Genomic DNA, 27,133 nt, shown 5'->3' on the forward strand with positions numbered 1-27,133 from the left:
CTGCCATTTTAATTCGGCTTGAACCGCCACCAACGCCACGTAACCCTCTACAAATAACCTTCGTTGGCGATCCTTCGTGTGATAAGGAAGGGGTATGTGTTTGTGTGATATCTTACACCGCTTGTGTCCATGTTGGTGTTTTCACATGCTCCCCAGGAGGTAAATACTTGCTCTGTGATCCCAAGCACATTAGTCAGAGGAGAATGTCTGTAGGTCTGACCTCACAGCCTTTAACTAATTATACAACAGCAGGGGAGAGTGGACCAGTCTGGAATGAGCAACTGGTTGTGGTGCTAAAGCCAAAAGTTACATCCACCTATCACAAAAGCCGGCAATCAAGCAGGTCAAGATAGTGACAACTTGTATATTAATATATATAAGTATAGAGTTGGGGTTATAGCTTGTAGATTTCTCTATATATAGTATGGTACAACTGTGTGGCCTCTTAACCTATGAACTCTGACCTCTGACCTCTGTGGCAATAGATCCCCCTGAAGAGCAGGAAATAGCATGTTTCCCATCTAGCTTACATGGACACACACATACACACACACAAGAAAGAGAGCAGCACATGGTACGTTTGGGTGTGTGTATGTGTATGTGTGTGGGAGACAGAGAGAGAGTGTGTATGGGAATTCCAAAAGCAGTTGGAGGTCCATGTCTACCGGCCACAAGTGTGATATTACTGAAAAGCAATGACGAATCGTTTTCTGAGAACATCCCCTCAGGCCTCGACTGGTCCGACCGCTAACTGCCGGACAAAAATAAAACTTATTTACATTCACAAAACCCAAGAGAATTAAGAGCTTTGTGTATAAGTAGTGTAACGATATGTAAGTACACCCCGGTGCCATATTTGGTAAAGGCTAATGGCTAAACTATTGATTTGGCATCAAAGCACATCTTTAATGTATATGAGGGCTCAAGGACAGCGGTTTAAGTAACACTGCGGCCTCATGAATTATCTACACTACAGGCTTATTATAATGTATGGGTTCATTTTACTCATTCAGATCACAGAGGAGCGAATAATTAAAAGAGTCAACGGAGCTAATGAAGCAGATCTGATCAAATAAAGCAACAGCAACAGTGGCTTACTGACTGTGTGATTCATTTTCTTTATTTATTTCAACTGAATCACAATCTATATACAGTGCAAAAGCTAGTGCCAGAACTAGAAAGAATTTTTGGATAGGTTTTCTTAGCACATCGGTAGAGAAGCACAATAGGATATACAGTGCATTTAAGTATAGTACAGTTCAGCTCCTGCCAACAGCCACAGCCACAAAATGCTTAGTCAAATGTAAGCACAGAAGACTGTTCTAGCTTTAATGAACACTTGCCTTGCAGCGCATTAAAAATGCATCAAAGATCTCTGCTGATCAATGTGTGAGAGTGCAAACTTGCTGGGACCGGCGAAACAAAGCACAAGGTAATGGAGGCAGAAGTGGGAATGTTGATCGATATCAATATGGGATGTTCTGTTCACTTTCATAAACCCGCCCCCACTGACCTACTGTAACAGCAAATATGGAGCAAGATACAAGAAATCTCTTTTCCTCAACCCCCTACCCCGCCTTCCACGTCTCTCTCCCCCCTTTTAGCTCTTTACATTTCCTTAAAATTTAAATTCAAGGGCCCATTTACCAGAATATAATTTCTCTCCATTTGCATCTTTGATGAATTATACTTCAGTCTTCTGTCTTTACAGTCTTCCAATCCTTTCTTCTATGCAAAGTGTTCAAGTTTATACATATATATATATATATATAAACAAAAAAACAAAAAAACTGAAACACATTAATATTGGAGAGATTGAAAAAAGAAAATCTCAAGTAGTCTTTGACAAATTTTGTGTAGATAAATTTAAGGGTACAGATGTATCACTTTCCTTTATGTGTAGGATTGTTGAGATTTGGTGATGGTATGAGTTTGAGTCTACACACTTGTGACTAAAGCCATGTAGTATTTGTTATTGTTATTTTATTCTATTTAATCATTTAAAGTTAAACACAAAGTAAATTCATATTTATGATACTGTAGGTATAAAGAGATCTGCACACCGCAATATAAAGTGTAACCTTCCTCCAGTAACCTGCAGCCAGTGCTGGTCAGAGGTAGCGCGGCTATATTTAGCACAAAGACCACTTGACAACAATCACAAAAGCATGGAAATAACCAACGCACACAGCAATATAAATCAGCCAGATAGCTCATCCAAGCAGAGCATCATGTTTCACTCTGGATGAGGCTGCGTCTCAGGAAAAGTAATCAACAGTTGTTAGCGAAAGGGCTGCGGAGGAAAAAAATCCTGAGGGCCAAATGAGGAGAGCGTCTGATGAGCTGGCCGTATAGCTATCTCATCCTGGAGGTGAGGAGAGGCTTTGATGGGTTCGCTCTTGCCCACCTCGGCCTGGAGGCTATAAAGACAGGGCTGCATCATTTCGCCTGAAGTCTTGATAGTTTATGCAGACCCCTTGCTCAGAGCAGCTCCAGTCAGCTCCTGTTATGATCAGAGTCCTGGTAAATGTTCCAGTCGCAAGCTGCTCTCACTCTTTGACCGGGATACTTCCTGGTATTAGAGCTGCATCAACACGATTCTTTACAGTGGCTTTAACTGTCTAGAGTCTCGCGGGTGCCTTCGGGTGACGGACATGTTTTGGGATTATTGGGATGTAGAATTTTTCCAGTGTCCCAAATGACTGCTCATACACTTAACTTTACAAATGTGAGACAGACAGAAGATGGAAAGAAAAAGAAAGAGAGAGAGAGAGCAAAGCACAAAGAAAGTGTTTCACGCCCTAAGCTAATGAAGCAGTATGCTCTGTCCTTAATAGGTGGTTCAGTGTTTGTGAAGAATTTTAAAAACGAGAATGATGGCAATAATGGCCCAACGCTTTTATTAAAGGTCTTTTTTCTAGTATTTTCTCTTAAGTTTGAATCAACTTATTTTTTAATGCTTCCGTTGATTTCACTGTCCCTCTCTTGGCCCAAACATGGGGTCATCACCTGTCATGTCTTTGCATTTGCCACCAAGAACCTAAAAGTGACCAGGGTGGCGTAACCATCACAGCATCAAGTCATTTTTCTGACTTTGATCAGATGGAACCTGTGCAGAGGTTTGACCTTGAACAATCATGTGTCCCTGAAGAATCCTGACTGGAGACGGAGTATAGTTAAAGGGATAGTTCAACATTTTGGCAAATTGGCCCATTGCCATAATCCCTAGTCATAGCAGTAGGTTCATTACCTTTATTTGTCGTTGTAAGCTATTTTTAGAACCGCTGAGCCGAATGGCGACACAACAGAATTGTTTTAGAGGTAAATACAGAGACTGCTTGCTGAAAAACTGCCCCTGAAGGCAACGTGCATCAGCGGTTTTGCATGAATTTACCTCGAAAACAACTCTGTCTCGTAACATTCCGTTATTATCTCATAGTGTGGTGAATGTGCAGGTCACAACTTGTCAACGAGAGTGTTTTGGAGTTGTTGGATTGTGTATTTGATAAGGGAAACCAAGAAATCCCATTAGCCTCTGTAGCGTAGCTCTGAGCAGCTCGCAGCTCTGCTCCACCGTTCTAAAAACAGCTTGCACCGACAATTACAGGTAATGAACCTACTGCTATGAGTATAGGGATTATGGCAATGGGCCAATTTGCCAAAATGTTGAACTATCCCTTTAAGAAAAATAGTCTTAGCCAGAATCTGTTCCTTAATGTTACTGGCAGTGTAACAGACAATTTAACACTACTGTTTTTCAAAAAGTGAAGCAAAAACCGAGTCATTTCCAAGACAAGGAGAGGCTGATGCATGAATAGGATTTTCTTTAAAAAAGAGACAATAAAAAAGGGGAAGAGAGGCCAGAGCTCCCTGTGGACCCAAAATGAAAGCACAGTCCTTCTCTCTTTGTAAACTCCCTGTGTCCACCCACACCCTCGGATTAAGAAGAGCTCATTCTGTAAAATAAGTAACCCATGAAGAAGGGCAGGAGCACACCTGAAGGTGCTGTTTATTTGCGGTGACTGTATGTTGGTGAACTTTCAAAGAGTAAAAAATATTCTAATTAAACTCTGATCATCCACAAGGAGGAGTTTATAGCTGAATGAGGTGAATCAGTTTCCACAGGCCCTCCTCTTACTGCGTAATGACTAAAATACTGGACAGAATCTGGACAAAGACAAAGACCATCTTGTGGGAAGAGCATGCAGAGAGTGATCATGATTAATTATTTCCTGGGTTAGGGTGGTATTTTAGCCAGATCAGCTGTGTAAAGATGACTGGATTAGGACAGAGGGAGAGAGAGAGGGAGAAAGAGAGAGAGAGAGAGAGTCTGGATAACAGCTGGAGTACGGCTGTATCCATAAGGAGGCAACAGACCACTCATTCATTCCCACGCATTAAGGACATCAGATAACTAACACTTTGTCTCTCTCAGAATGAGCAGCGTCTTGCAGAAACCTCTGCAATACCCAGACTATTGTGCAACATGTGCACCATTTATTTGTTCCATTGAATGAACTGCAGCTTTCAGTGCTTTGTGTATAAAAGTTACCTGTTCCATGCTGTTACATCAAAGCTAAATTAATACCTTTAAGCATTCGCCTTCTGCTTCAGTGAAGCACAAGTACACTTAAACCCGCCCTGCAGTCAGTTGTCCTGCAGAAACCCCTTGCCCCTGTGCCCTTGCAGCCAGAGTCCAACTAGGGACACTCCACAACACAACACAACACCACACACAAAGCGCCTGTTCTCTCTGTGTCCAATGCAGTCTTTACTAGAAGGCCTTTTATGTTTTTGTCTTGGCTGTTATGCAATGTGAACCGGGAAAAGTTTGGAGTCAAAGCAGCCTAATCCTCCCAAAGCCTCAGACCAGACTAAGGGATTGATAGCTTGGAAGCTTGTTGCCAACACAAAGGACCAGACGTTTCACCTCTGCATCTTCTTGGTGAAACGCCACGGCCTCACAGGCCTCAGGAGGATGGTCATCAGAGTTCAAGCTAGCTGGTATCACCAGTGGTGAACAGCTCCAGACAGAAAATGTACAAGTTAAAGGGCCAATATTGTGTCCAATATGTCCATGTCTTTTTTTTTTATCATAAAGCAAATAAAGCAGCTCTAAGTTCAATATTAAAACTGTGAGAGTATCAAAGCCTCCGTCCACAGAGAAATGTGTGCAGGCTGTACTGTGCTTAAAATGAGCCATCGGGACTACAGTTACTCTGTGATGTCACAACAAAGCAGTCATTGCTCCCTGCAATAACCAACACTGACCCCACAATCCAGCCTTCCAGGATGTGATTTCTTCGAGTTGTTTACATGAAATCTGATATGTTTTTTATTCAGTTGCTCAGGAAACAGTCAACCTCACTGACCTGGAGTTAGAGCTCCTGAGAAAAGTCTGAGAGAGGAGATGCAAACTATATTAGGAGGGTCTTTGGTTCTTACATTCTTATAGATAAACACTTCAAATAAAACACTGGAAAAGTGTCAAATTGACCTTTGATCATGAAACAACTCAAATGGAGCAGTTTGGTTACAGTCACATAGTGCACTGCAGACTGACTGAGGATCTAAACATGGACGTTCATGCCACAGTGTCACCAAAGTTCCTGCCCTGCCGAGGGGCCCATAATAATCAAGATGCTGACTCCAGATCAAGGGTGCTACCCCACAGCTGACCCCAAACACTGACATTGGTGGTGTTGGAAGCCAGTTAAGAGGAACTCTTTAGATGCTTGTGTGAGCTGAGAGCAGCCGAAGAAACAGATGCAATTCTAATTTGCAGTTCAGTTCTCTGGCGTTAGCACATCTACCTGCCATCAAGCGCTTAATGGAGATCTATTGAAAACTGCATTCATTTAGAATTAGTAACGGCCGTATAGCACCGGTGTCTGTGCTGATTTACTGCTCACCTGGACTTTGAACTAACTCTTGGGCCAATGCACCATTTGAATCCAAGTCATCCGTTCCAAGTCATCCAAACACAGTCTCAGCAGTGATATCACTGTGTTGCATCAATGTCCATCTCCACACCCCCCAACCCCTTCCAGTTCCACTCCCTGTCTGAGGCTCACCAAGCAACACAAATACACACTTAACTTTGACTTGACTCATAACTCCACTCAAGAATGCAGCAACAAATAGTCAGCGCCCAACAGAACAGACATGATCAAGACTTGGTTCCATCTCTTGGATAAGTTGAAACTATGGGGATAAAAAGACTGTGACTAATTTATATGGGCTCAAGGAGGACGTTAACCTTGGAGAGAAAGTATGAAACGGACAGAGACACACTTGACACTTGGGAAATGCAACCTTGGATAAACAGTAACTCAATGGCTTTAGAAAATAAACTTACATTTAAAAAAAAATCAAGGACGCTTGACTCATTTTCTTTCTGGAAGTTTCCACGGTGCCTTAAAGTGTCATGACACATTTTAAGTTGTTACAGCTTCAGTCTCATTTTGTTTTTAGTTTTGCTATTTTTTTCTCTGAAGAAACATTGATAAGATCTTGAATACTTTAACACTGCTGCAGTGAAGCTGACCACAGTTGAACCAGGAAGTTGGTGCAGGATGTTTACAGTACACCAGAGAGTTTGGGTGATCATTTAACAGGTTGCATTTCATTATTCTTCCACATAGAACTTCCATGATTACCTGCTTGTATGTTTTGGTAAACCATTTATTTAGAGACCCGCTAATTACATGATAATGTCAAAAAATAGCCAAGAAATAACAATTAATTGTGTCATATATCTAGAAATAGCCTAGAAATAACAGTCAATTTCATAGTAATGTTGAGAAATATAGCCAAGAAATAACGATAGCCCAGAAATAACAGTCAATTGCAAGGACTTGGTGGAGAAATATTCTGGCTGTTCCCAAAAGTTCAAAGCATGTAATCTTTTGCCTTTATGAAAAACATGACATTACTATGAAATTGGCCGTTATTTCTAGGGTATTTCTTGACATTACTATGCAATTAATTGTTAGTATTTCTTGACATTATCACTTAATTTGTGGCCTGTAAATTGAAGGGTTACCTATTTTTTGCCCCTTCAGGCTTCTTTTTAGTTTTGTTTTAAGATGTATGAAACCTAAATAATCTTTTAAGCAATGAATCAGATATGTGCCTGCAACATACCTCGCTAATGGTTTCTCACTATTGGATAAGAGCATTTGTAAAAGATTAAACTTCAAAGGATCACCTGTCTTGTGAGCTTGGTTGATGCAGTAAAAAAGTATTAACAAACAAAACGTAATGTTGCCAGGTGTTGGATAATAGACAACCTGGTGTCAATAATTTATGGGACACATTTCCACGTGAAAGTTCAAAATCTGCAGATCTGAGCGCTTTACTCACATGTTGTCAAAGACGTCAGGTGTGAAATTTGTGATAAACTTTTGTCTCCGGCTCAAGGGCAGAACGCTCCAACGGCAGGATATTGAAGAAAGACGTCAGCGACTTCACTGCGCGGGAAGCTGAGGAGACGCTGGATGCAAACTGGCCATGTAACTCTTGGAGACGGTCTGTCTGCGCTGAGCTGCATGCACAGACCCACACTGACATTCTCTGTCACTCCTCCTACTGTGAATGCGCACAAAAGAGCTTCACAGTCGGGCGGAGGAGTCTGCCCTTAACTCCTCCGGCTCCTCCAAGGATACAGTGCAAGTAGCAGGTTATTAAATACCAGAGTTTAGACCAAATGAGCAATCGGAGAGGTAGAAAAGCAACACAGCACTGACTGCACATCAGTTGGAATGGTATTTACAGAGCCAAATCAGAAAGGATCCAAAAATACTTGATACTAAAATTGAGTATTGAAAATATGATTCCCTCATCACTATCTGCACAGGTCTTAAGCCTCCAGGTACATCTGCTCCTCACACAGTGTTTCCCATACGGTGTGTTGTTCTTGAACGTCAGGCTGTTGGTGGTTTGATCAGACAGGTGCATGTGTCAGGTGACGGACAGGGTCAGCTTGTTCAAAAAAATCTATTTTAGTCACACACTCCTGTGTCAAGGAATTTATAGCAAATGATTGTAGACTCTGATTTGATGGGAAAGGCTGTAAACCTGAATGAACATATCAGCTGGTGGCCAAACGACTGAAGACTGAGCCAGTGATTGTGGAGCATGAGAGAAGAAGCTGACGCCAATCAATACAAGGTTAGTGTTCAGTCAGAATTAAACACTGTGAGGTTAAAATGTAGTGGGTAAATATGAATTTAACATTATAGCTCTGATTTAACACAATAATAAAGCCGACATCACTACTGTTGTAATCGCAACAAAAACAAGAGCAGTCTTCAAAAATCAACATTTAATATTGTTTCAAATCAATGGACTGAAAATGAACAAAATCAAGGCTTATCTGTGTATATTATCAGCCAATTTTCGTTAAATACTTCATTTGGTATTATTTGAGGTAAATCTATGTATTTTACTTTGGATGGGTACATAGAGAACCTACATTCAGTTGGCAGTTTATTATTAGCAACACTCCCCTAAAACTAATCATCCACTAAACCCACTTCATGAAAGTTATTGTTGGGTTGTTTCAGTGTCAGTCTCTATGTAAAATATTTCTTTAATTTTGGTAACTCCCTGTGCATCAGTGAAGCTAGGTATAAGAGTTCAACACCACCACAAAATTAATTCCTTCATCATGTGACCGATGTTGTCTGGCCTGCCCTGAGCGGGTTTTGAACCCGGGTTTCCTGCACTGCGGGCGACGATGCTAACCGTTTCACCAAGAGGTCAATGACCACTTGGCAAGTGGGTTAGCATGACTTTTATGGGTGAGTGAGTTTACTATCTGTGCATGAACTTCATGAGCAGTAAAAGGCGGCTCTAGACCACTGATTTTAATTCTAGAAAAACATAAATGTGAGAAGTTTAACGTGTAAACTGTGGCGCAGAGGTCATTGGTCATAAGGACCTCTTGTACCATTCCTTCGTCAACTTAGGATTTGATCATCAGCGATATTAAGTGCCCTGGCTCTCACTGACGACAATGGCTATGAGTGCATTGTGTAAATTGTTGTTGTGTTTTCTTGTTTATACAGAGTCCAGGAAGGACAAATGATCTTGTGTTGAAATGAGCCCACAGCAGCTGTAGCTGCTTTCACAGAAGAACACAATGAACGTCAACATCAATCTTTGCAAAACCGACGACCACATAGACAGCACTTACCCAATGTTGATCCCAACCAAACATTGACCCTATAATTTGAAGCTTTATGCAATGCCTTGATGAGCAAAGAGTTGATGTAAGTAGCCTTCCACTTCCCTCACAGAAACAACTGCGTTCCTGACAACCTGCACACCCAACAACAACAATACTTTCTCTTTTTTTTTATTTCTAACACTTAGGAAGATTCATGTCCGTTGCTGTTTTCCCTCTCTCTGCTCTGAAAGCCACTCTGTCAGAGGAACTAACTGCCTTTGCAACCTAACAAGTGTGAAGCCAAATGACAGTGGAAACACACCAGTTTCCTGGAAACGCTTTCTCTCTTGTTCCTCTGAGAGGGAACCATTTTAAACCGTGTCTCTAAATGCCGTTTGCAAAGCGCGCACATTAAAATGCGGCGTATATCAATGTGAGCGTGGTGGCTGAATACAGCTGTAGCACAAAAGGTCATTATAGGACACGTTTGAAGTCTTATCCACTACTCCAAGTCTCAAGTAGCTACATAGGAGCTGATGATTTGTGTGCATTTTTGTGTATGTGCACTGGCTCGTGTTTATCATGTGTCTCAGCTCCTGTCTGTGTGTGTGTGTGTGTGTGTGTGTGATCTCACCACAGTAACATCATCAGATGTCGAAAGGCAAGATGGGGTATGGAACTTAGACCAAGCACACACACACACACACACACTCATAAGCTCACCTCTACTGAGAAAGAACGAGACGAGACTCACACCTAGGCTATTTTAGCAGAGCCTATTTCAAGCTGCCGCAGAGGGGTAGACAGACACTTTATGTGCGCTGATAGAGGGTAGCCAAGTGACCTCTGACTTTTGCCTAGCAGGGGAAGCAGTAAAAACACACAGGGGGAATCAAGGACATCAAATATCCAGAACGCATCCTCAATTTGTAATCTATTGAATGGTCCCCTTACTTCTAGATACCAGTCAGTGTTGGATCACGCTATTAAGCATTAATAAATATTGAATTCTTCATTTATAATGCATGGATACTCATTAGAATGTAATTTATAAATACAGTTGAGTAAAAAAATGTTAACTGTGTTTATAAAGTACATACTAATGAGTATTCATGTGGTATAAATGATAAATTCAGTATTTAATGCTTAATAGTGTGTACTTATTATAAAGTGTTAACGAAAATGAATTACACTATAAGTAAACAATGATTTATGCTTGGACCAGACCAAAATTAAGACTAAAGCTAAAAACTAGCAGTGAACAAAATAATTTAGTAAACTGTCATAAAAATAAAAATGAGAACTAAATAAAACTAAAACTAACTAAAACTAGAGATGCTAAAGTTGCAGGAAGAAAACGCCACAGCTCAATATGGGACATTTTCAAGTACGACCCACAGGTAGATAAGAGTGAATGTAACATGATGAGGACTGATGGAAACATGATGCAACGGGATGCAACTAAAAGGGAAAAATCCCCCAAATTTGTAAGTTTATCTTAGGAGAGGCTTTCTGCTATTGCCTGAAAAACTAAAACTAAATAAAAACTAGTCAAGTCCTCAAAAATGAAACTAAACTAAAACTGCTTAATCACTTAAACTACACTGAAATAAGGGTTAGGGTTAAGGGTTATAATAAAAGCCAACTGCAAAACTAAATAGAAATAAAAACTAATGAAAATTTGAAAACTATAATAACCTTGGCTTGGACATATGATTACTACATGCATTTACCATGTTTCCCATGTTTCCCCACACATATAAAGCCCTTTGTGACATTACATATCATGCAAATGCTCATAAAACTAAATGACCATACAAACAAGCGCAGCGCTCTCCAAGGCAGAGCAACATGGCTGCTGCTATCACTGAAGGGCGTAGCAGGTCTTCCTTTTTTTGGGTGGTGGAGAAAGTAGCACTTTGGCCACAGAGTGACCACCGCAGCGCTCCTTCTCCATGCCTGTGGCTGAAACCAGGAATGTCTCGTGCTGCACTTTGGGAAGCAGCAGAGCCGGGTCCCGCGGGGCCCTCTGGCTTCTCTGCGGTGATGATTTCCCCACAAGTGCATACAGCGTTACCACTGTCTCTCCTCCCTTTTCAAAACATGATTTACCATTTACACCCAGAAAAAGCACCAAACCGCCCCAACGCAGATACGACACTCCAGACTCTCCTCTGCTATTAGAACTACGCGAGGTGCGACAAAAAAAGATGCATAATCCCGTTAAGGAACACCACATTCAGCCAGGCTGTATTCTCATTCAAAGCTTCACATCAATGGAACACAATCGATCAGAGCATCTCCATCATATCACTCATGTTAAGAACTATCTTGTAGACACCCAAAGATGTGAGCACTGATGTTATTGTTGTCCAAATGTGTATTTATTAACGTGGACACGCATCACCTTTTTGTCGTCCAAATGTGTATTATGTATGTATTTACGGACAGTTAGTATGTGTATAGAATGTGTTCTACCCTATGTGGTACAATATTTTATTCCATTGTTGTTCTTTTTAAAGGTTGCCTTGTACAATCTGGCAGAGAGACAGTCGATGAAAACTAGCTTTTTAAGCTAATTTGGGTGCATTTACATGTGTTTTTTATACAATGTTTATTAATGTGCATTGTCCCTTTTCAAATGAACTAAACTGAAACTGAAACTCAGTGTATTACCTGTGTGTACATGTACACAACTGTGGCTCTGTGTCTCGTCTTACACAACATCCCAAGACCAGTTTGAACTTAAATGTGACCTCAGTTTGAACCCATCATGTGGGAGTTTTAAAAAAAGAAGAAAAAGTGTGAAAGTCTTTTAACTCCATTAGGACAGAGGCTGAATCCGTCCTCTGTGTCACGCAGGGGGACAAAAGCACCCTTGTTACAGCTCGGTTACATGCTGTGTGTGTGTGTGTGAGACAGTAAGACAGAGACCAACGTAACGACCCAACTTCCTCTCAACCGCATTAAGATGCATTTCCACAGTCACATGTAGAATTTGTGTAACATTCAAGTAAAGCGACCTTTTCCCTTATAAGTTCATGAGCAGTGTGTCCACTCACTGACACTGACAGCTAATGAGGAAGAGGAGGAGGACTATAAGTGGTCATCCAGGTGTCACGGGTCACATGCACATAAGGTTACATGAAAGTGGTGTGTAGGCTGTTACATCAATCTGCACTTAAATCAAATTAGAAATACAGGTTGTGAGAAAGTGATTTGCACTGGCTTTGGTGGCCAGAAGAAGTGCGCCTGCGAAGAGCCACTGTAATTAACAGCTTGTTAACTTTACAACCCACAACAGGGTTGTAAGGAGGAGCTCCACCTTCTCTGTGTGGGTTTTGTGACTGTGCTTGTACAGTACACACTCAGATCAGTCTACAACACTGAGCTCATGTGGAAGGGAGATTCAATCTACAGTACAATAAGATCCAGCAGCAGTGAGAGAGAGCGTGTGCGTGATGATGTTAAACAGTTTCCACTCACCGTCTGTGGTGTCCTCGCAGTTCTGATTGAAGTTTTCATACGAGTCCCAGCGGATCAGAGGATCCTGTGTGTTGTAGTCGACCGAGACGCTCGGCCCGTTTTCTAGGTGATCCATACCTTGACCAGAAGTACAAAGAGGCAGAGCGGAAAATGTGAATCTCTTTAAATCGCAAAACTAAAAAAACAATAACAATCACATTCAGAAAGTAAAAATAAAAGACGATTCTGTGATGCTCTCTTTTAATTCTTGTCTTGTCTTATCTAGTTCAACATTTTGGCAAATTGGCCCATTGCCATAATACCTACATGTATAGTTTTAGGTAACCCTACCTTTAGTTGTCGGTGCAAGCTGTTTTTAGAACGGCGGAGCAGAGCCGTGAGCTGCTCAGAGCTACGCTATGGAGGCTAATGGGATTTCTTGGTTTCCCTCATCAAACTCATCAAATACGCAATCCAACAACTCCAAAACGCTCTGGTGGACAAGTTGTGACCTGCACATTCACCACGCTATGAGATAATAATGGAACGTTACGAGACAGAGTTGTTTTCGAGGCAAATGCAGAGACTGATTCCTGAAAAACTGCCCTCAACAGGAAGCATGAATTTACCTCGAAAGCAACTCCGTCTTGTAACGTTCCGTTATTATCTCATAGCGTGGTGAATGTGCAGGTCATAACTTGTATTTGATGAGTTTGATGAGGAAAACCAAGAAATCCCATCAGCCTCCGTAGCGTAGCTCTGAGCAGCTCGCGGCTCTGCTCCGCCGTTCTAAAAATAGCTTGCACCTACAAATAAAGGTAATGAACTTACTGCTAAGACTATATGGATTATGGGCCAATTTGCCAAAATGTTGAACTATCCCTTTAACAACGGCTCTGAGTGAGGTTTGTTGAGTGATTTTGTTCAATTAATAAATTACAACAAACTATATAAATATATAACAAAAAGGATTAAAAACATAAACCAACTACAACACCCCTGGTTTGTGTCCTTCTGTTTCTTCCAGACATCTACTGTTAGTTTCCCTTCATTATGTGCTGTCGTTTAAAGGTAAAGATGTCCTAAATAAGCGTGATAGTAAAATGTAATGTGTGTAAATTGCTCCAGTGCACCCATAAAACTAGACACATTGATTCTTACCATGTATCTTCTCTGGCCCAAAGGAGAAAATAAACTCCACTTTTCCATATTCTGGAAACCTGTCATCTGCAGTGGAGAAATAAAGTGTTCTCTGGCTCGTTAAAATAGAAAAAAATATATAAGCAAACACATTATAATACATCACATCTCATCAAGGCAGAATTTACAGTTTACTGTTCATTTACAGTTTTCTGATTTTATGACTCAACTACAGTATTCTCTGGGTCTGTCACCTTTGAACGTCTCATCGAGCTCGTCCTTCCCAAAGACGATCCCCAGGTCGTGGACAGCGCAGGTGTGAAACTGCACCCTGAAGATCACGTCTCTGCATGGGCTGCGGTAGCGCTTGTGGTAGCACTTGAGCTGGTGGGTGGAAACCATGAGAGAAAATTCAGACAATACTGTACTGGAGCTGTGTTTTATCACCACAACAGCAGTCAACAGGAAAGTTCAAACTGGGATGGATGGAAGCCTAGATATCACATTATTAATCATTCCAAAAAAAAAAGGTTTTTAGCAAATGAACCTGCAGATTCAAATCACTCCTATAAATGAATTTCCCTTTGGGGATTAATAATGTAATTCTAATTCTTAAGCTGATCTCAGTGCAGCCACAGTGCTGATACATTCAGCAACAATATGAAATGTGAGCCAAAGACATGTCAACTTGATTCACTCCTGGGTCTTTTTCACCGCACTGGCTCCGAGCTAGAAAAAGCATTTAAGGCATTTTTATATATATATATATATATATATATATATATATATATATATATATATATATATACATAGATCCCTTGAAATGCATGGCCTCTTCACACACGTTATTATCCAAACTGTTTCCCCAAACACAACGGCTTTAAGAGCCACACTGGAAACCACACACAGGAAAATCTTCTCTCTCCCTCCCACTGCTTCATGATGTGCTGCCTGGACCTGGGAGATTTTTACAAGGACCTCACATTTACAGGTACTAGAGGAATATTTTATCCAGACAGCTTGCAGCTCACAAACTGTAAAGGTAGAGAATACTTGACGCATATCTCTATAATGCATTATATCCATACTTATAGTGAGTTATAATTGGCTTCTAAGCATGTATAACTATCATTATAAACACTCATACATACATAACAACATAAATTATCATAAGGCTTTATAACAATAAGCACAACACATTATAGAGCATTTTATAATGGCTTATAAGGTCAGGTATTATAATAGAGTTATAATGCTCTATAATGTGTTATGCTTAGCTATTGTTATAAAGTCATATGATCATTTATGAATGTTTATAATGCTAGTTATACACGTTTACAAGCCAATTATAACACAGTAAAACTATTTTTATAATGCATTATCGATGTGGGCATTGTCAGCAAGTTACTAACAATTATAACATATTATAATACCTGACCTTATAAGTCATGATAAAATGTTTTATAGTGTGTTATGATTATTGTTATAAAGCATTATGATAATTTATGAATGTTTCTAACTATAGTTATATAGTGCTATAACTGCATTATAACTCATTATAAGTATGGTTATAATGCCTTATAGAGATAGGTGTCAAATAAATTGTTACCATAAATAAAATTAAATTAAAAAAAACAGTGAGAATTGCCTACTTGTTGAGTCGAATGAGACCAAAACATATAAGATCGAGGATGAAAGGAAGGCAAAGTAAAATATCCTGCGGCTTAGCACAGCTTTCTGGGATATGGCAAACCTCCCACTGAGGGGTCTGTTTCATGAGGAAAACAAAGCTGCCGAGCCAAGTTTGAGAACAAAAAACAGAAGAAGGAAAACACTCATTTTAAGCTTACATGCTGCTTTTAGAGCCTTAAAGCACATTGTTATTTTCACGCACCAGATAAGGATTAACCAAAGCCCATCCCACCCATCCTTATTTGTTAATTGATGATCTTCAATTTTTAAAGAAAAGTTAGACTTGTTCAGAGAGAGAGAATTCAATTATATGACTAATAACTATTCATACCGGTCTATCAATCAAGCTGTGGCCAGGAGACTCTTATCTCATCTTAGCATAAGCTACATAAACTCAGCTAGGCTGCAGGATAGGCAATCCCATTTAGCATAAGCTAAGCACAAACATTTGTTATCGGAAAGTCACTGCACAGAAACGTCTGTAAAGACACAACTGTTTAAATAAATAATAAATGGTGTGTACATGTTGTTTTAATTAGTCAGTCGCAGACATCCCTAACCGCTGTATTCTCTACTGTTCTATGTGTTTAGTGCGATATTTTGGATGCAGCTTTATCATAAAACAGCTGAAACCAGACTTCAGCCCAAACCTGAAAAAATGTTAATCATGTTATTGAAAACTTTTGCTCTGTAATTATCCTTTTTTTTTTCATCTAACCATTGGGCAATTAGTAATGTCTTGGCAGCCGTCCGATCGATGCACAACTCATTTCAGCTGTACAAAGACACACCATTGCAGTGTGCGATGCTGGAGCACACTCCGCGCTGACTAATGTCTCTCCTGTCTCTGGCCAGGAGGCCACAGTTCACATTTTCCATGTTATCTGAATAATAACAAGCATCAGCAGGCAGTGGCTCAGTCAGATGATGCATTCAGCAGAATCCATTAGTCCGTCTTAAATAAAGGATGAGATATGCGCTTGGCTCTGGGGGGGAAATAAGGAACAGCCTCGAGCGCACACTAAGTGCTCCCTTTGAAATTCTCCGTGCCGAAGTTATGATCCCCAAGGACATCCCATGGATAACTTTAAACTTTGCTGATCTGTGCAGTTGCTCTGCCTGAAATACATGCAAATATAAAGCCAGAGGCACTGACAGGTGTTACTTTACTGAAGATCTATTTTCTTCCTTTCAGAAGTACAAGTGTGATTACATAAATTACATAAAAGACCTTTCCAAAAGAATAAAACATTTTAATTTCATATTCGGTTTGACTTTAACCGACATCCTGTCATATTTAAACTGTACACTGTGTATCCAAAACACTGTTGGAGAGGAAGTCCACTGCCATTTTGACATCATACTTTCCAGGAAACATATTGTGTGCTAATGAGGGTCTATAAACCGAGGCAAAGGACCATGGCCAACTGTCTTCCCCCAGGTTTTTATGGCCCTATTTTTTCTGTGAATGGATACTATAAACTACTGCAGCACTTACGTTCAGTGCATATACCCCGTGTCAGAATGGAAAAGCCAACAGGATTCCCTAAGTACTAATAAACAATAGAAAACAATGCTTCCTTTGCCTTTGTATAGATGCTCTCATTGGTTCATCATCCGTTGTTTGTGTCTAATTTTCTAGCAGCAGTTGAACTTAATAAACCTTCACTATTAAAGGGATACTTCACCCAAAATCGATAATTCACCAATTTTCTACTCACTTTCGGTGTCATCAAAACGCTTTTGGAGTTCCAGGGGGGGGTCCGACTGGCGACAGATTTTCATACAATGGCGGCGGATAGAGATCACTTTTGAATTGTCCAAAAACACACACTATGAAACATGTTTGTGCGCATGCGCGAGATGTTCATTAGTCGCTGTTAGAGTGCCTGTCGATGTAAACCATGGATGTTAACATGAAGAACATCTCGCAGCAAATCTTGCGCATGCGCACAAACATCAACAGAGCCACTGCAAGCTACTACTACAATCAGAGATCACATTATTTTTTTCTGAACAACTTCTTCATGTGGGCGGCTTCAGGACACTTGGGTCAGTACAGACGAGCAGTATGGAGGTATCTGGATGTTTCATAATAGTGTGTGTTTTGGACGATTCTAAAATTAACTCTATCCGCTGCCATTATATGAAAATCTGTTGCCAGCTGGAACACCCTTGAACTCCAAAAGTGTTTTGATGATTCCAAAAGTTCTCTGAACCCTTCATTGGCATGATGGTGAGTAGAAAATTGGTGAATTATCGGTTTTGGTTGAAGTATCCCTTTAATGGCTTCACATGTGAGAAAAATAAAATCTTTGTTTCCCAGTACGTCACTCTTTTCTACAGTTTTTATCACTATCCTATCAGGCTGCTGCTGTGTCAGTGTGCTGCTCTCACCAGGATGTCTCCTTTCAGCAGCAGACCGGGCTCGATGGTGATGCAGATGCTCGTCTGGCTGTCGCCCTGGACATTACTGAGAAGGAGAAAAGCCACAACACGTTAGACAATAGATCCGTCTTCATCACTATTATGACAGAGAACATTAACACAGTACAGCCCACTGATGTTACTAGTCTGTGTATAACCATGTGCACATGATCTTTATCGTCCACTCACAATCCCTTATTTGCTTTAACAGTAGCCATCACAGAGCGTTAGCGTGCTGCAGTCCAGGGCTAATTTTGGGTATTAGTGTCTACGTGGTTGTCTGACTGGTGGAGTGGGATCAAAGGGTGGAGAGTGCTAATAGGGAGCATGTGAGAGAAAGTGGGGTGGAATGTGATTTGGGGCTTTAAGGGGGTTGACAGTCTGGAAGTGTATGTGCTCTGATTGTTTCACACTTATTGTTGTATGCTGTAAAAGTGTTTATGGTAGAAGAATGGACATAGAGGGAACTGTCTGACACCAGCAGCCTTTACTAGTCACAGTAGTAACTTTAAAACACTTCATAAATACTCTAATACAGTGAAAATGAGGCATGAGAGAATATTTACATGTGTTTACTCAACATCTGCTTCTTGGTCAAGGTTATAGGACTTTTAAAACATAGTTTGTAACTTCCTGAAGCGTAATAATATTGAAGTATAAGGATGGAATAATGAACTGAACTGAAGCCAAATCTTATTGGCTGTTTTTATGCCTTCACACTATCAATGGCCAGGCTGGAGCCAGTATTGTTTTTGGGTTGTCCACCTGTCCCATTCTCATGGACATTATATTTCAGTAACTTTGAATAAACCTCGTCAAATTTGTCACAGATACTCACTAGGACACGAGGACGAGTGATTAGATTTTGGTGGCTGAAGCTCAAAGCTCAAGGTCATGATTACCTCACAATGTGCAGTTTTAGCTTTGTGAATACAATGTTTCAAGAAGATAAAAAAGTGTTTTAGAGGAGGCCAACAACAAGGCACAAATTCTAGTTTATTTTTAAATCTTTTTTCCCATTATTATTGCTACATTATATTACTTGATGATTATTCAATTTTACTCTTTATTCTTTGCTGAGTATTGGTCTTGTTCTGTGTTGTTCTTTTGCTTAAAGAAATAACTCTGCAGCTAAGACATGTTTGAAATTGACATTACATTTACATGTAATGTAAAAGGTGTCCCTTGTAGTAAGAAAACCTCTTTATTTTCTTTTTCCCACAAACTCTGTTCTTATAAACATTGTTTCTTCTTACTGTTTTCAGTGTTTTTAACCTGCCGAGCACCAAACAGCAGTCAGTCAAAAGTTAAAAACTAGCTGTTGTGGTAGCTAAAAACACAGATTGTTTAATCAGGAGTTGGTAGCGTTAAAAAGCAGAGAAAACATTATAACTGCATTCTGTCAGTTACATTAATGCTAATACTGCTGAGGCTGTGTGAATTAGCTTTTGCTATTTTCACTTTAAATGCTTTACATCATAAAAACTGTAAAATATCACAGTTACTTTCTGCCTTTTATTTCTCATTCAGCTCCAGCAATTAACACCATCAGGTTTGCCAAACTGTATAATGGCATGATCAGACATAGCATGCATGTTTTTCTGATGGGACCCAGCTGCTTTTTACTACTAAGCCTGTACTGTATGCCTCATCCATGTGAGGACAGTGCAACTCCCCCTACTCTCTTCTCTTTCCAAAACAACAACACAAAGCCAGAGAATCCATTGTTTCCTGTCTGGCCCTGGGAACCAGCAGGGTCCTCTGGCAAGAAAAGCCTTCGGGCGTCCACACAGATGCCTGCCTCTGTTTCATTGGCCTCTCCAGTCACAAATAACACTAGAAGTGGTTGCAGGATCTAAAGTATAGGGAAACAAGAGCCTGCAGCTGGGGAGGCTAGATTAATACAATAATGTGAGTGTAAACTGGCAAGGGGGATGATGTGTGTGTATGTTGGGGGGCAGGGGAGTTAGAGGAGAGCCTATAAAGGAAAATCAGGTTTTTTTTTTTTTTTATTGAGCCATTACGAGCTTGCGATCCCTGGAATCTTGTAAAAGCATTTGAGTGTGAGCATGTTTTAAGACTTACTAGATCCCAGATGTGTAGACAGGCTGCATGGCCTGGTAGATTCTGAGAAAGGGACGACAACCTGGAACACAGTTTTTTTTAAAAGTTGGACACAAATGAATGAGGTGTATGAAAAGGAATGTGCTCGACTGAGCGTAAGTGCATGAAACTCACCTCCTTTTGACTCGAAATTGGGGATGCCATGCATGATGACGTGATGAAGGAACAAGGGTTTGTTGTTGATCTTGATGTGTCCGGACAGCAAGCCACTGAAATACTCCACATACCTGAGTGAGGCAGAGCGAGACGACAGGGAGACATGTGAACGCTGATAGGTGAGGTCGTTCTCTGTAAAGTTATATCATGGCTGCTGATGTTTTACAACAAAGGGATGAAGGTATAATCCTGTGTTCATTACAACAAAGGAAGACAATCTTTGGCATCGAGCTCTGGTAACAACAATGAGTGTTTTCATCTTGTCGTGCTCTGTGAAACTTTTAGACAACTTTTAGCCCACATAACACAATAAGCTGCAAACTATTTTTTTCAGTGAATCAAATATTGTATTGTGACACACAACGTTTTCTCCTCTTTTGAATCATTATTTTGTTTTTATGCCTCCTCTTAAAGGTCCACATGTGTAATATTTATCAAGGTTTATTGGCAAAATCTGAATACTACCAATGAATATATTTGTATATGTGTATAATAATTCACATTCATAAAGAAACAATATAATTATTTAATAGATAAATTATAGAATCAAAATGTGACATGTCACTGTTTTCCCCTAATTTTACACACTGGACCTTTAATAGTGAGTCACACCTGTTTTTGTCTGTTGGCAAGAAACACAAGTCCAAATTACATTTTGTGTTGATCAATGGGCAAACGTTTGCCTTAACACCTAATATGCCATTAAATATGTGTGTTCACAGCTTGTCAAAAACTGAAAAATGCAGCTTTTAAATGTATGAGTTCACTTTGGTGTCAAACTCAGACTATAAACATCAGACTGACCTTTTCTGTGATGGCTGGCCCACAGGAAGCACTTTATCCTCATAGAAGCGCTTCATAGCAAACCTGTCCAGAGCCTGGTCTGCACTGTGTTCCAGCAGAAAATGTGGTTAATATACATTTAAAACACTTACTTCCATCCTGGTCTATGCAATGCATATACTGTAGTATTTCAAATGTGTATGCCCAATATTATCATACAGTAGTTATCAAGCCTGATAATAAAATAAGAAAACAATTGTATTTTTGATGCATCTACAAGTTCAATGTATATACAGATTCAACCCTTCTACATATGTATATGGCCTATGTATATGTAACAATATGCAGTCCTTTATTAACACACAGAAAAACATATTCATCTATATGCAAAGGTTAATGTAAAATCAACAGTATATCTGGGTCACATTCTACTTCACCAAAGCTTTAAATTGAATGTGGGGCAATGGGATCATAGACAAATCTAATACTTTTACAGGGAAGAGAGCTTGTTAAATTCATTTCCCGGCCCAATCACTGCTCCTTTAAAAAAACAAGAGTGAGTCATGCGCTCCTCTGATTGTTTAGCACTTTACATCTCCTCAGTTTATACAGCAGAATGTCATTCTATTTTGGCATATCTAAAGACAAATCTAATAAAAATGAAGAAAAAGAGGATACTTATAATTTGAGCCTTGTGATGCGGTGACCATCAGAGCTAACTCTTTGCTTTCTGCTGGCAATTATTACATCAAATACTTGGATTTCTCCAAATAAAAGTGTTGTTTCCCAGTCTCATGTTCCACCCCTCCTTCGCCCGTTCATCACATCTGTCCGTTGTTCAGATGTGGACTTTGGTCTTGTGACGAACAATGCTGGCTTATCTAGTTTTTCCTCTCATGCCTACTCCTCATGTAGTCTCTCCCCTCCTCTTTTGTTTTCCACTATTTTGCCGTTTCCAAAAAACGACAGATTTATCCCACTCACTCCCTCACTGTCTGGCTCTCTTCCCTAAAACTGTACGGTACGTCAGTCCTCTGCTGGGTTGTTGGATTGTTGCATTGTAGTTGGGATTATAGACCTACCTGGCAGATATGTTGCTGTAATGCATGTAGGCTGCCACCACCACTCCAGTCCTGCCTCGGTTGCCCTGAAAAGACACCAATCCATCATCAGTTAATGACAGGTTTTACATATCAGATTATGTACTGCAGGTGTCTCAAGGACACATTTTCAATGGTAATATAATATTTCATTTCATTAAATGAGCATTTTTGTTAATTTCTGCTGCCACTAAATGTGGTTTCTCTCCAGCAGCTAGTGGTGGTGATGGTGTTTACGAGACAAGGGGTTACAATACGTCCTCTGAGCAGAGCTACATCTTCAGGGCAGACTGGCGGCAACAGTGATTCGCTATCGGAAAGTGATCAGATGGGCTGAGATTAGCTGGTTAATGCAGCTGTTGGGCTTGTAGCAAAACTTGTAAGCTCATTTATGAGTTTAATGGAGGTAGAAATTAGAGTGACTCTAATCTGATGTTGCTTTAAATGTTCAATTCATCATCCAAATGTAAATCAAAGAGTATTAAACTCATCTCTAAAAATCCACAAAACATGAAAATTACAACCAGTGATTAAATCAAGATTGAAAGACGTTTTAATGCACTGGCATGACACATGTTAGTTAAGTTTGATTTTGTTGGACCTGTTTAAGCAGTAGGAGGACTTGATGCAGCAGAGGCCAGACACATCATGGGTCAAACTCCAATAACCCTACATTTCCCATAATGCAACCTAACAGCATCTTATTGGTTAATTTAAATAATTAAAGGTGTTCAGAAATGGCTGTTTGTCCCGCCTTCTTCCACAAGTTTCCACGAGTTGCTGCACAAGTTTACCTGAGTAAGGAAAACTAATTTGATTGGTCGTTATCAAGCAGGCAGGATATTCAATGTTTGGAGCAGGACCGAGCTCAGTGTGTCTATGTGTGTGTCTGGGAGTGTATTTAGCTAACTGTTAGCTAGTAGGCTACGTTATAGCTTGCTAACTTAGCTAGCGAGGCTAAGCGATGGACGGCTGGGATCAGGAGGGGGAGAGTGGGGATGGAGGAGAGTTTGTGTCGGTGGTGGTTTTTCTCAGACGTTTGATTGACGGATGGCGGATCCAATATCAGTGGCTGAAGAATCGTGAGTAACGTGACGCATAATTCGTGTGCCTGCATTATCCAATGCGAAAAAACTACCCCAGTTTCACCCCGTATTTACTCAAAAATAGAATTTTGCACAAAGTTTTTCTTTTGTGAATACCTTTAAACTTCTCCAGCCCACACTTTTCAAACATTATTTACTGGCTGGGTTGAGGAAAAACGCCAATGACATCATCAGGGTCACCAAGTGAAGGGCCACAGAGGACTGATACTGTTTTCACACGATGAAAAGTAAACCCTGTGAGAGGAGCTCCTTTTAAAATTAGCTTGCATTAGTAATATCATAAAAATCTTCTTTCATATAAAAACCAAAACATGTAGCTATATCTATTTATATGGGCAAAAAAGGGACTCCCTGGGTAGCAAAATGGGAAGTTCACTAAACTTTAGTCATGTGTAACTATGGTAACATAGCAGTCATGAATTCCATTCATTTAACCCGTCCATCCATCTTTACAACAAGGACCAGTGTTGCGCATTATAAACACTGTGGCCACTTAAAAAACAACACAGGGCCCAGTGGAAATTCTGTTGTTGATCTGTGGAAACCCAACACGGCCAACTTCCTTAGTGACCACCACAACTTCTGAGCCCCACCGTCTCATCACACCAGCATTACTCAACTCTCAGAAGAAAAAAAAATAACTCCAGTTGTTATAGCAGCGGACTTGTTTGTAGCCTCCCCGTGGGAACATCTTGGAATGAGGCACAGAGGCTCAGGATCCCGTGGTTGCACAACACAATCAGGAGCACAATGAGGTTAACGTGAAAATTATTAGGTAGTACATCTGGAGCACCGGCCTAGTTGTATTTGGATATACTTTTTAAGGTTTGCGTCGGCGTACGCTGGGGCTGGATGAGTGTGGCTTGCCACAAGAGTATAATGTGATGCAAGGAAGTTTAGGCAACAACAGGAAAATACTGGTAAATTCAGCCTTTATGGCATTGTTAAGGGTAAAAGGGTAAATAAACCTAAGTAGCCATGATGAGTGCTGTGTCAAAACCTCCCTAATTTGTGTTTTCCTAACTTTCATCGAGCAGAACCCAACCCAAACAAGCATACAGTACATAGAGACTCTCTCTCTCTCTCGCACACACACAAGCGCTCCACCCTGAATGTCAGTGCTGCGCTCCGGGGAGGACGTCATCACAGACACTAACACACAAAACAGCTGCAGCCTCACGGGGAGGCGGGGGTCCAGAGAAGAGCCTCAGAGCACCCTCTACTGTCTGGACCTGCTCCACTCTGCTCATCCCTCAGTCTCACCTTGTTGTGTATGACTACCACGTTGTGGCTGTCCGCACTCAGCCAAGTGTCCATGGCCTTGCAGATGCTGCAGATTTTGTCCAGGGCCGGAGCATGGTGGTCTGGCCAGCCGAAGTCCAACACCTAGGAGAGGCAGAGGGAGAGAGAAAGGGAGGGAGGGGGAGAGACAGCTGCTCAGAGAGTTGGCCACAAAATACACGGAAGAAAAAAAGAAGAATTAAGACATCAGGTTTACCTTTGGGTTAAGCTGGCTGATGTCATAACGCTTTTCACTGAGGTTGAAGAGCTAGACGAGGAAGAAACAGGGAAGAGGAAATATTACAACATACACAACTTGTACATGCTTTTTTTCTAATCCTTTTTACAAAAGTCATTTTTTGCTAAATTCTGAAGCCATCTATTATATTAATTAAAAAAAACTCTGCATCTCAACCTGCAACAGTAGGAATGGGCCAGTCTGTGTAAAGTGCTGTTAAACCAGTGTGAACCTTTCTGTGTGCAGTGATGTCGGAGGTCAGTATGCGATACGTTCACTGACTTCAGACAGAGGAACACAAAGCATCTCACTTGATTCCATATTTGACTCCATATCCACTATATGTATATATTTACCAGTGTGTATAAGCAGTTCTTGACTTGGATATGTTCTTTCATTTGCATATTCAAATTCATTTTTCCAAGAAACTTGGGTAACACTTTATAATGAGTACACACTATTAAGCATTAGTTAAGCATTAATAAATATTGAATTCATCATTTATAACACATGAATACTCATTAGTATGTAGTTAGTAAACATAGTTATAAATGTTTTACTCATCATTGATAAGCACAGTAGTTATGGATTAGTAAACACTGAATTCATCATTTATAAAGCATGTTTCTGACGTAAATACTCATTAGTAAGTGGTTTACAATCACAGTTGTAAATGTTTTACTCTTCATTAATAAGCTCATCTATATAAATGATGGATTCAGCATTCCCAAGCGCTCTTACGCGTTCAGTATGAATGGTTAGTGAGTGTTAGTAAATGTTTTATAAAAACTCACAAATTTCATTTCCAATGGATGACTTATAAACAGTTATTAATGCAGGAATTCATGAATTCAGGCAGTTACAAAGCACTTACTACTCGTTAATTAAGTATTTTGTGTGAGCTCATCTAAAGTGGGCACTATCTATGCCTTATAGAGCATTTACAAATGAGATATTAAGATTCACAAGGAGAGACACAACACGATATGGTTCATATTGCATTGTATTTATTGCAACTTGGGAATATTATAAGAGTCTGGTAAAAATAAAACTGATCAACCAGCGCATCCAGCGTTTACCATTTGTATTTATAAACGAGTCTGTGGCGGCCGCGACTCTCTCCCTGCTCTCTCCCTCTCGCGCACACACGGGCAGATGGACAGGTCGTGTTGTGATGGTAACATGCTAATGCTAGCTATAGTGTTCTGCTATCCGCCCCCCATGGGGGGGGGGGGGTTCCTAGTAGTGAAATGGCACCCGGGTACCGCCCAAGCCGAGCGAGTACTCGGATATCGGCTTCAGCCCTACAAACAATACGGCATCTACACTGATATCAGTTCACTCCGAACCATAGACTGTATAAAGTTCCGAACATACATCCATGACCCCGAAGCAGTCTTTTGCCCCCTGTTTTTGGTTGCACGCGCACCGGCGGCCGCTGGACGTGTACGTCGACGAGCCTACACGTCATCAACGTCACAACGCCTGGACGACGCTGGGAGGCGGCAACACTGCAGCCGGTGCAGCCTGGTGCAGCAGCTAAGCTGAATGGAGAGTTGGAGACGGAGAACTCTGCCCAGAATCGACGAGTCCGGCGGACGCGGGCCCAGAAGAAAGCCGGTGTGGAGATGGATATCGAAGTCGGCGGTCGTCAGCGGCACTAGTGGTGAGTATGTGTTCGTTTTGTTTGCTGCCACACATGGTCCATGGATGATAGCTAACGTTAGCTTGTCTGCAGCTGAAGGCTTTAGCTCTCGCTCCCTGACGTACTACCGCGACATGTAAACACACATTTCAGGACTGCTGACTTGTATCATCAGAGCAGCCTCCTTTCATATTTAATAGAGGGGGACAATAACTGACTCTCATCTGTCAGAATGTGCCTGCTGTAAAGGATAATCATAGCTGAAAATCACAGGTTATTATGTCTGTTCTGATTTTACAAGCCAATGTGTGACTGTGTGTGTGTGTGTGTGTGTGTGTGTGTGTGACTTAAGTTAAATATCCTTTTTTCCCCCCCTCTTTTCTTTATTTTTAAACTGTTGCTAATTTTCCTTTTTTGTTCTCTAAATTGCAGTCCAAAATCTGGATCAGGCCGTTTCCCGGTACAAGAAAATTCTCTGGCCGTTTGGTCTGCTGCTTTCAAGCGTGTTGGGATGGACCGGAACACTGCTCCAACCGCAGAGAGCTGCCCCCAGCAAATATAAGGAACTGACTTAATTTTTTGATACAGAAAAAAACAAATTAAATAGGCTACAGAAGGATTTTTTTCAAAGAATTATTTGCTGAACTTAAACTTCTGTGATCCACTGTTGGCGTTTTTATTCTGCCATGCTTACCCTTGTTTTACATCAACAGAACAGTTACAATATGTTGGGAAGTTGCAATAAATACAATGCAATATGAACTATCCCTTTGTGTTGTGTCTCTCCTTGGTCTGTTAAGATAA

The 27,133-nt window shown here is 40.6% G+C and overlaps 2 protein-coding genes across 29 annotated transcripts in view; one reads left to right on the forward strand and one right to left on the reverse strand.

Moving 5' to 3' along the window:
- Nucleotides 1–27,133, reverse strand: part of tns1b (tensin 1b) — a 196,900-nt gene that overhangs the window by 30,508 nt on the left and 139,259 nt on the right. For 16 of the 28 annotated variants that reach the window (XM_085764453.1, XM_085764458.1, XM_085764455.1 and 13 more), the window contains 10 exons: nt 24,664–24,714; nt 24,429–24,551; nt 22,042–22,106; nt 20,981–21,064; nt 20,135–20,247; nt 19,982–20,042; nt 17,867–17,942; nt 14,032–14,161; nt 13,799–13,864; nt 12,659–12,775 (listed from right to left, as the gene is read on the reverse strand). In XM_085764453.1, the coding sequence (XP_085620579.1) occupies nt 12,659–12,775; nt 13,799–13,864; nt 14,032–14,161; nt 17,867–17,942; nt 19,982–20,042; nt 20,135–20,247; nt 20,981–21,064; nt 22,042–22,106; nt 24,429–24,551; nt 24,664–24,714 (886 nt within the window). Of the gene's footprint in view, nt 1–12,658; nt 12,780–13,796; nt 13,865–14,031; nt 14,162–17,866; nt 17,943–19,981; nt 20,043–20,134; nt 20,248–20,980; nt 21,065–22,041; nt 22,107–24,428; nt 24,552–24,663; nt 24,715–27,133 lie in introns of all 28 variants that reach the window. The other 12 variants (XM_085764456.1, XM_085764454.1, XM_085764452.1 and 9 more) reach the window with 1 other exon arrangement.
- Nucleotides 5,477–27,133, forward strand: part of znf142 (zinc finger protein 142) — a 211,709-nt gene continuing 190,052 nt past the window's right edge. Inside the window, exon 1 of the mRNA XM_085764472.1 lies at nt 5,477–5,484. The gene's annotated coding sequence lies outside the window, so the exon portion shown is untranslated. The remainder of the gene's footprint in view (nt 5,485–27,133) is intronic.

The sequence above is a fragment of the Trachurus japonicus genome, chromosome 21 (genome assembly GCF_045865225.1).
Source record: "Trachurus japonicus isolate A0001 chromosome 21, Traja_1.0".
NCBI lineage: Eukaryota > Metazoa > Chordata > Actinopteri > Carangiformes > Carangidae > Trachurus > Trachurus japonicus.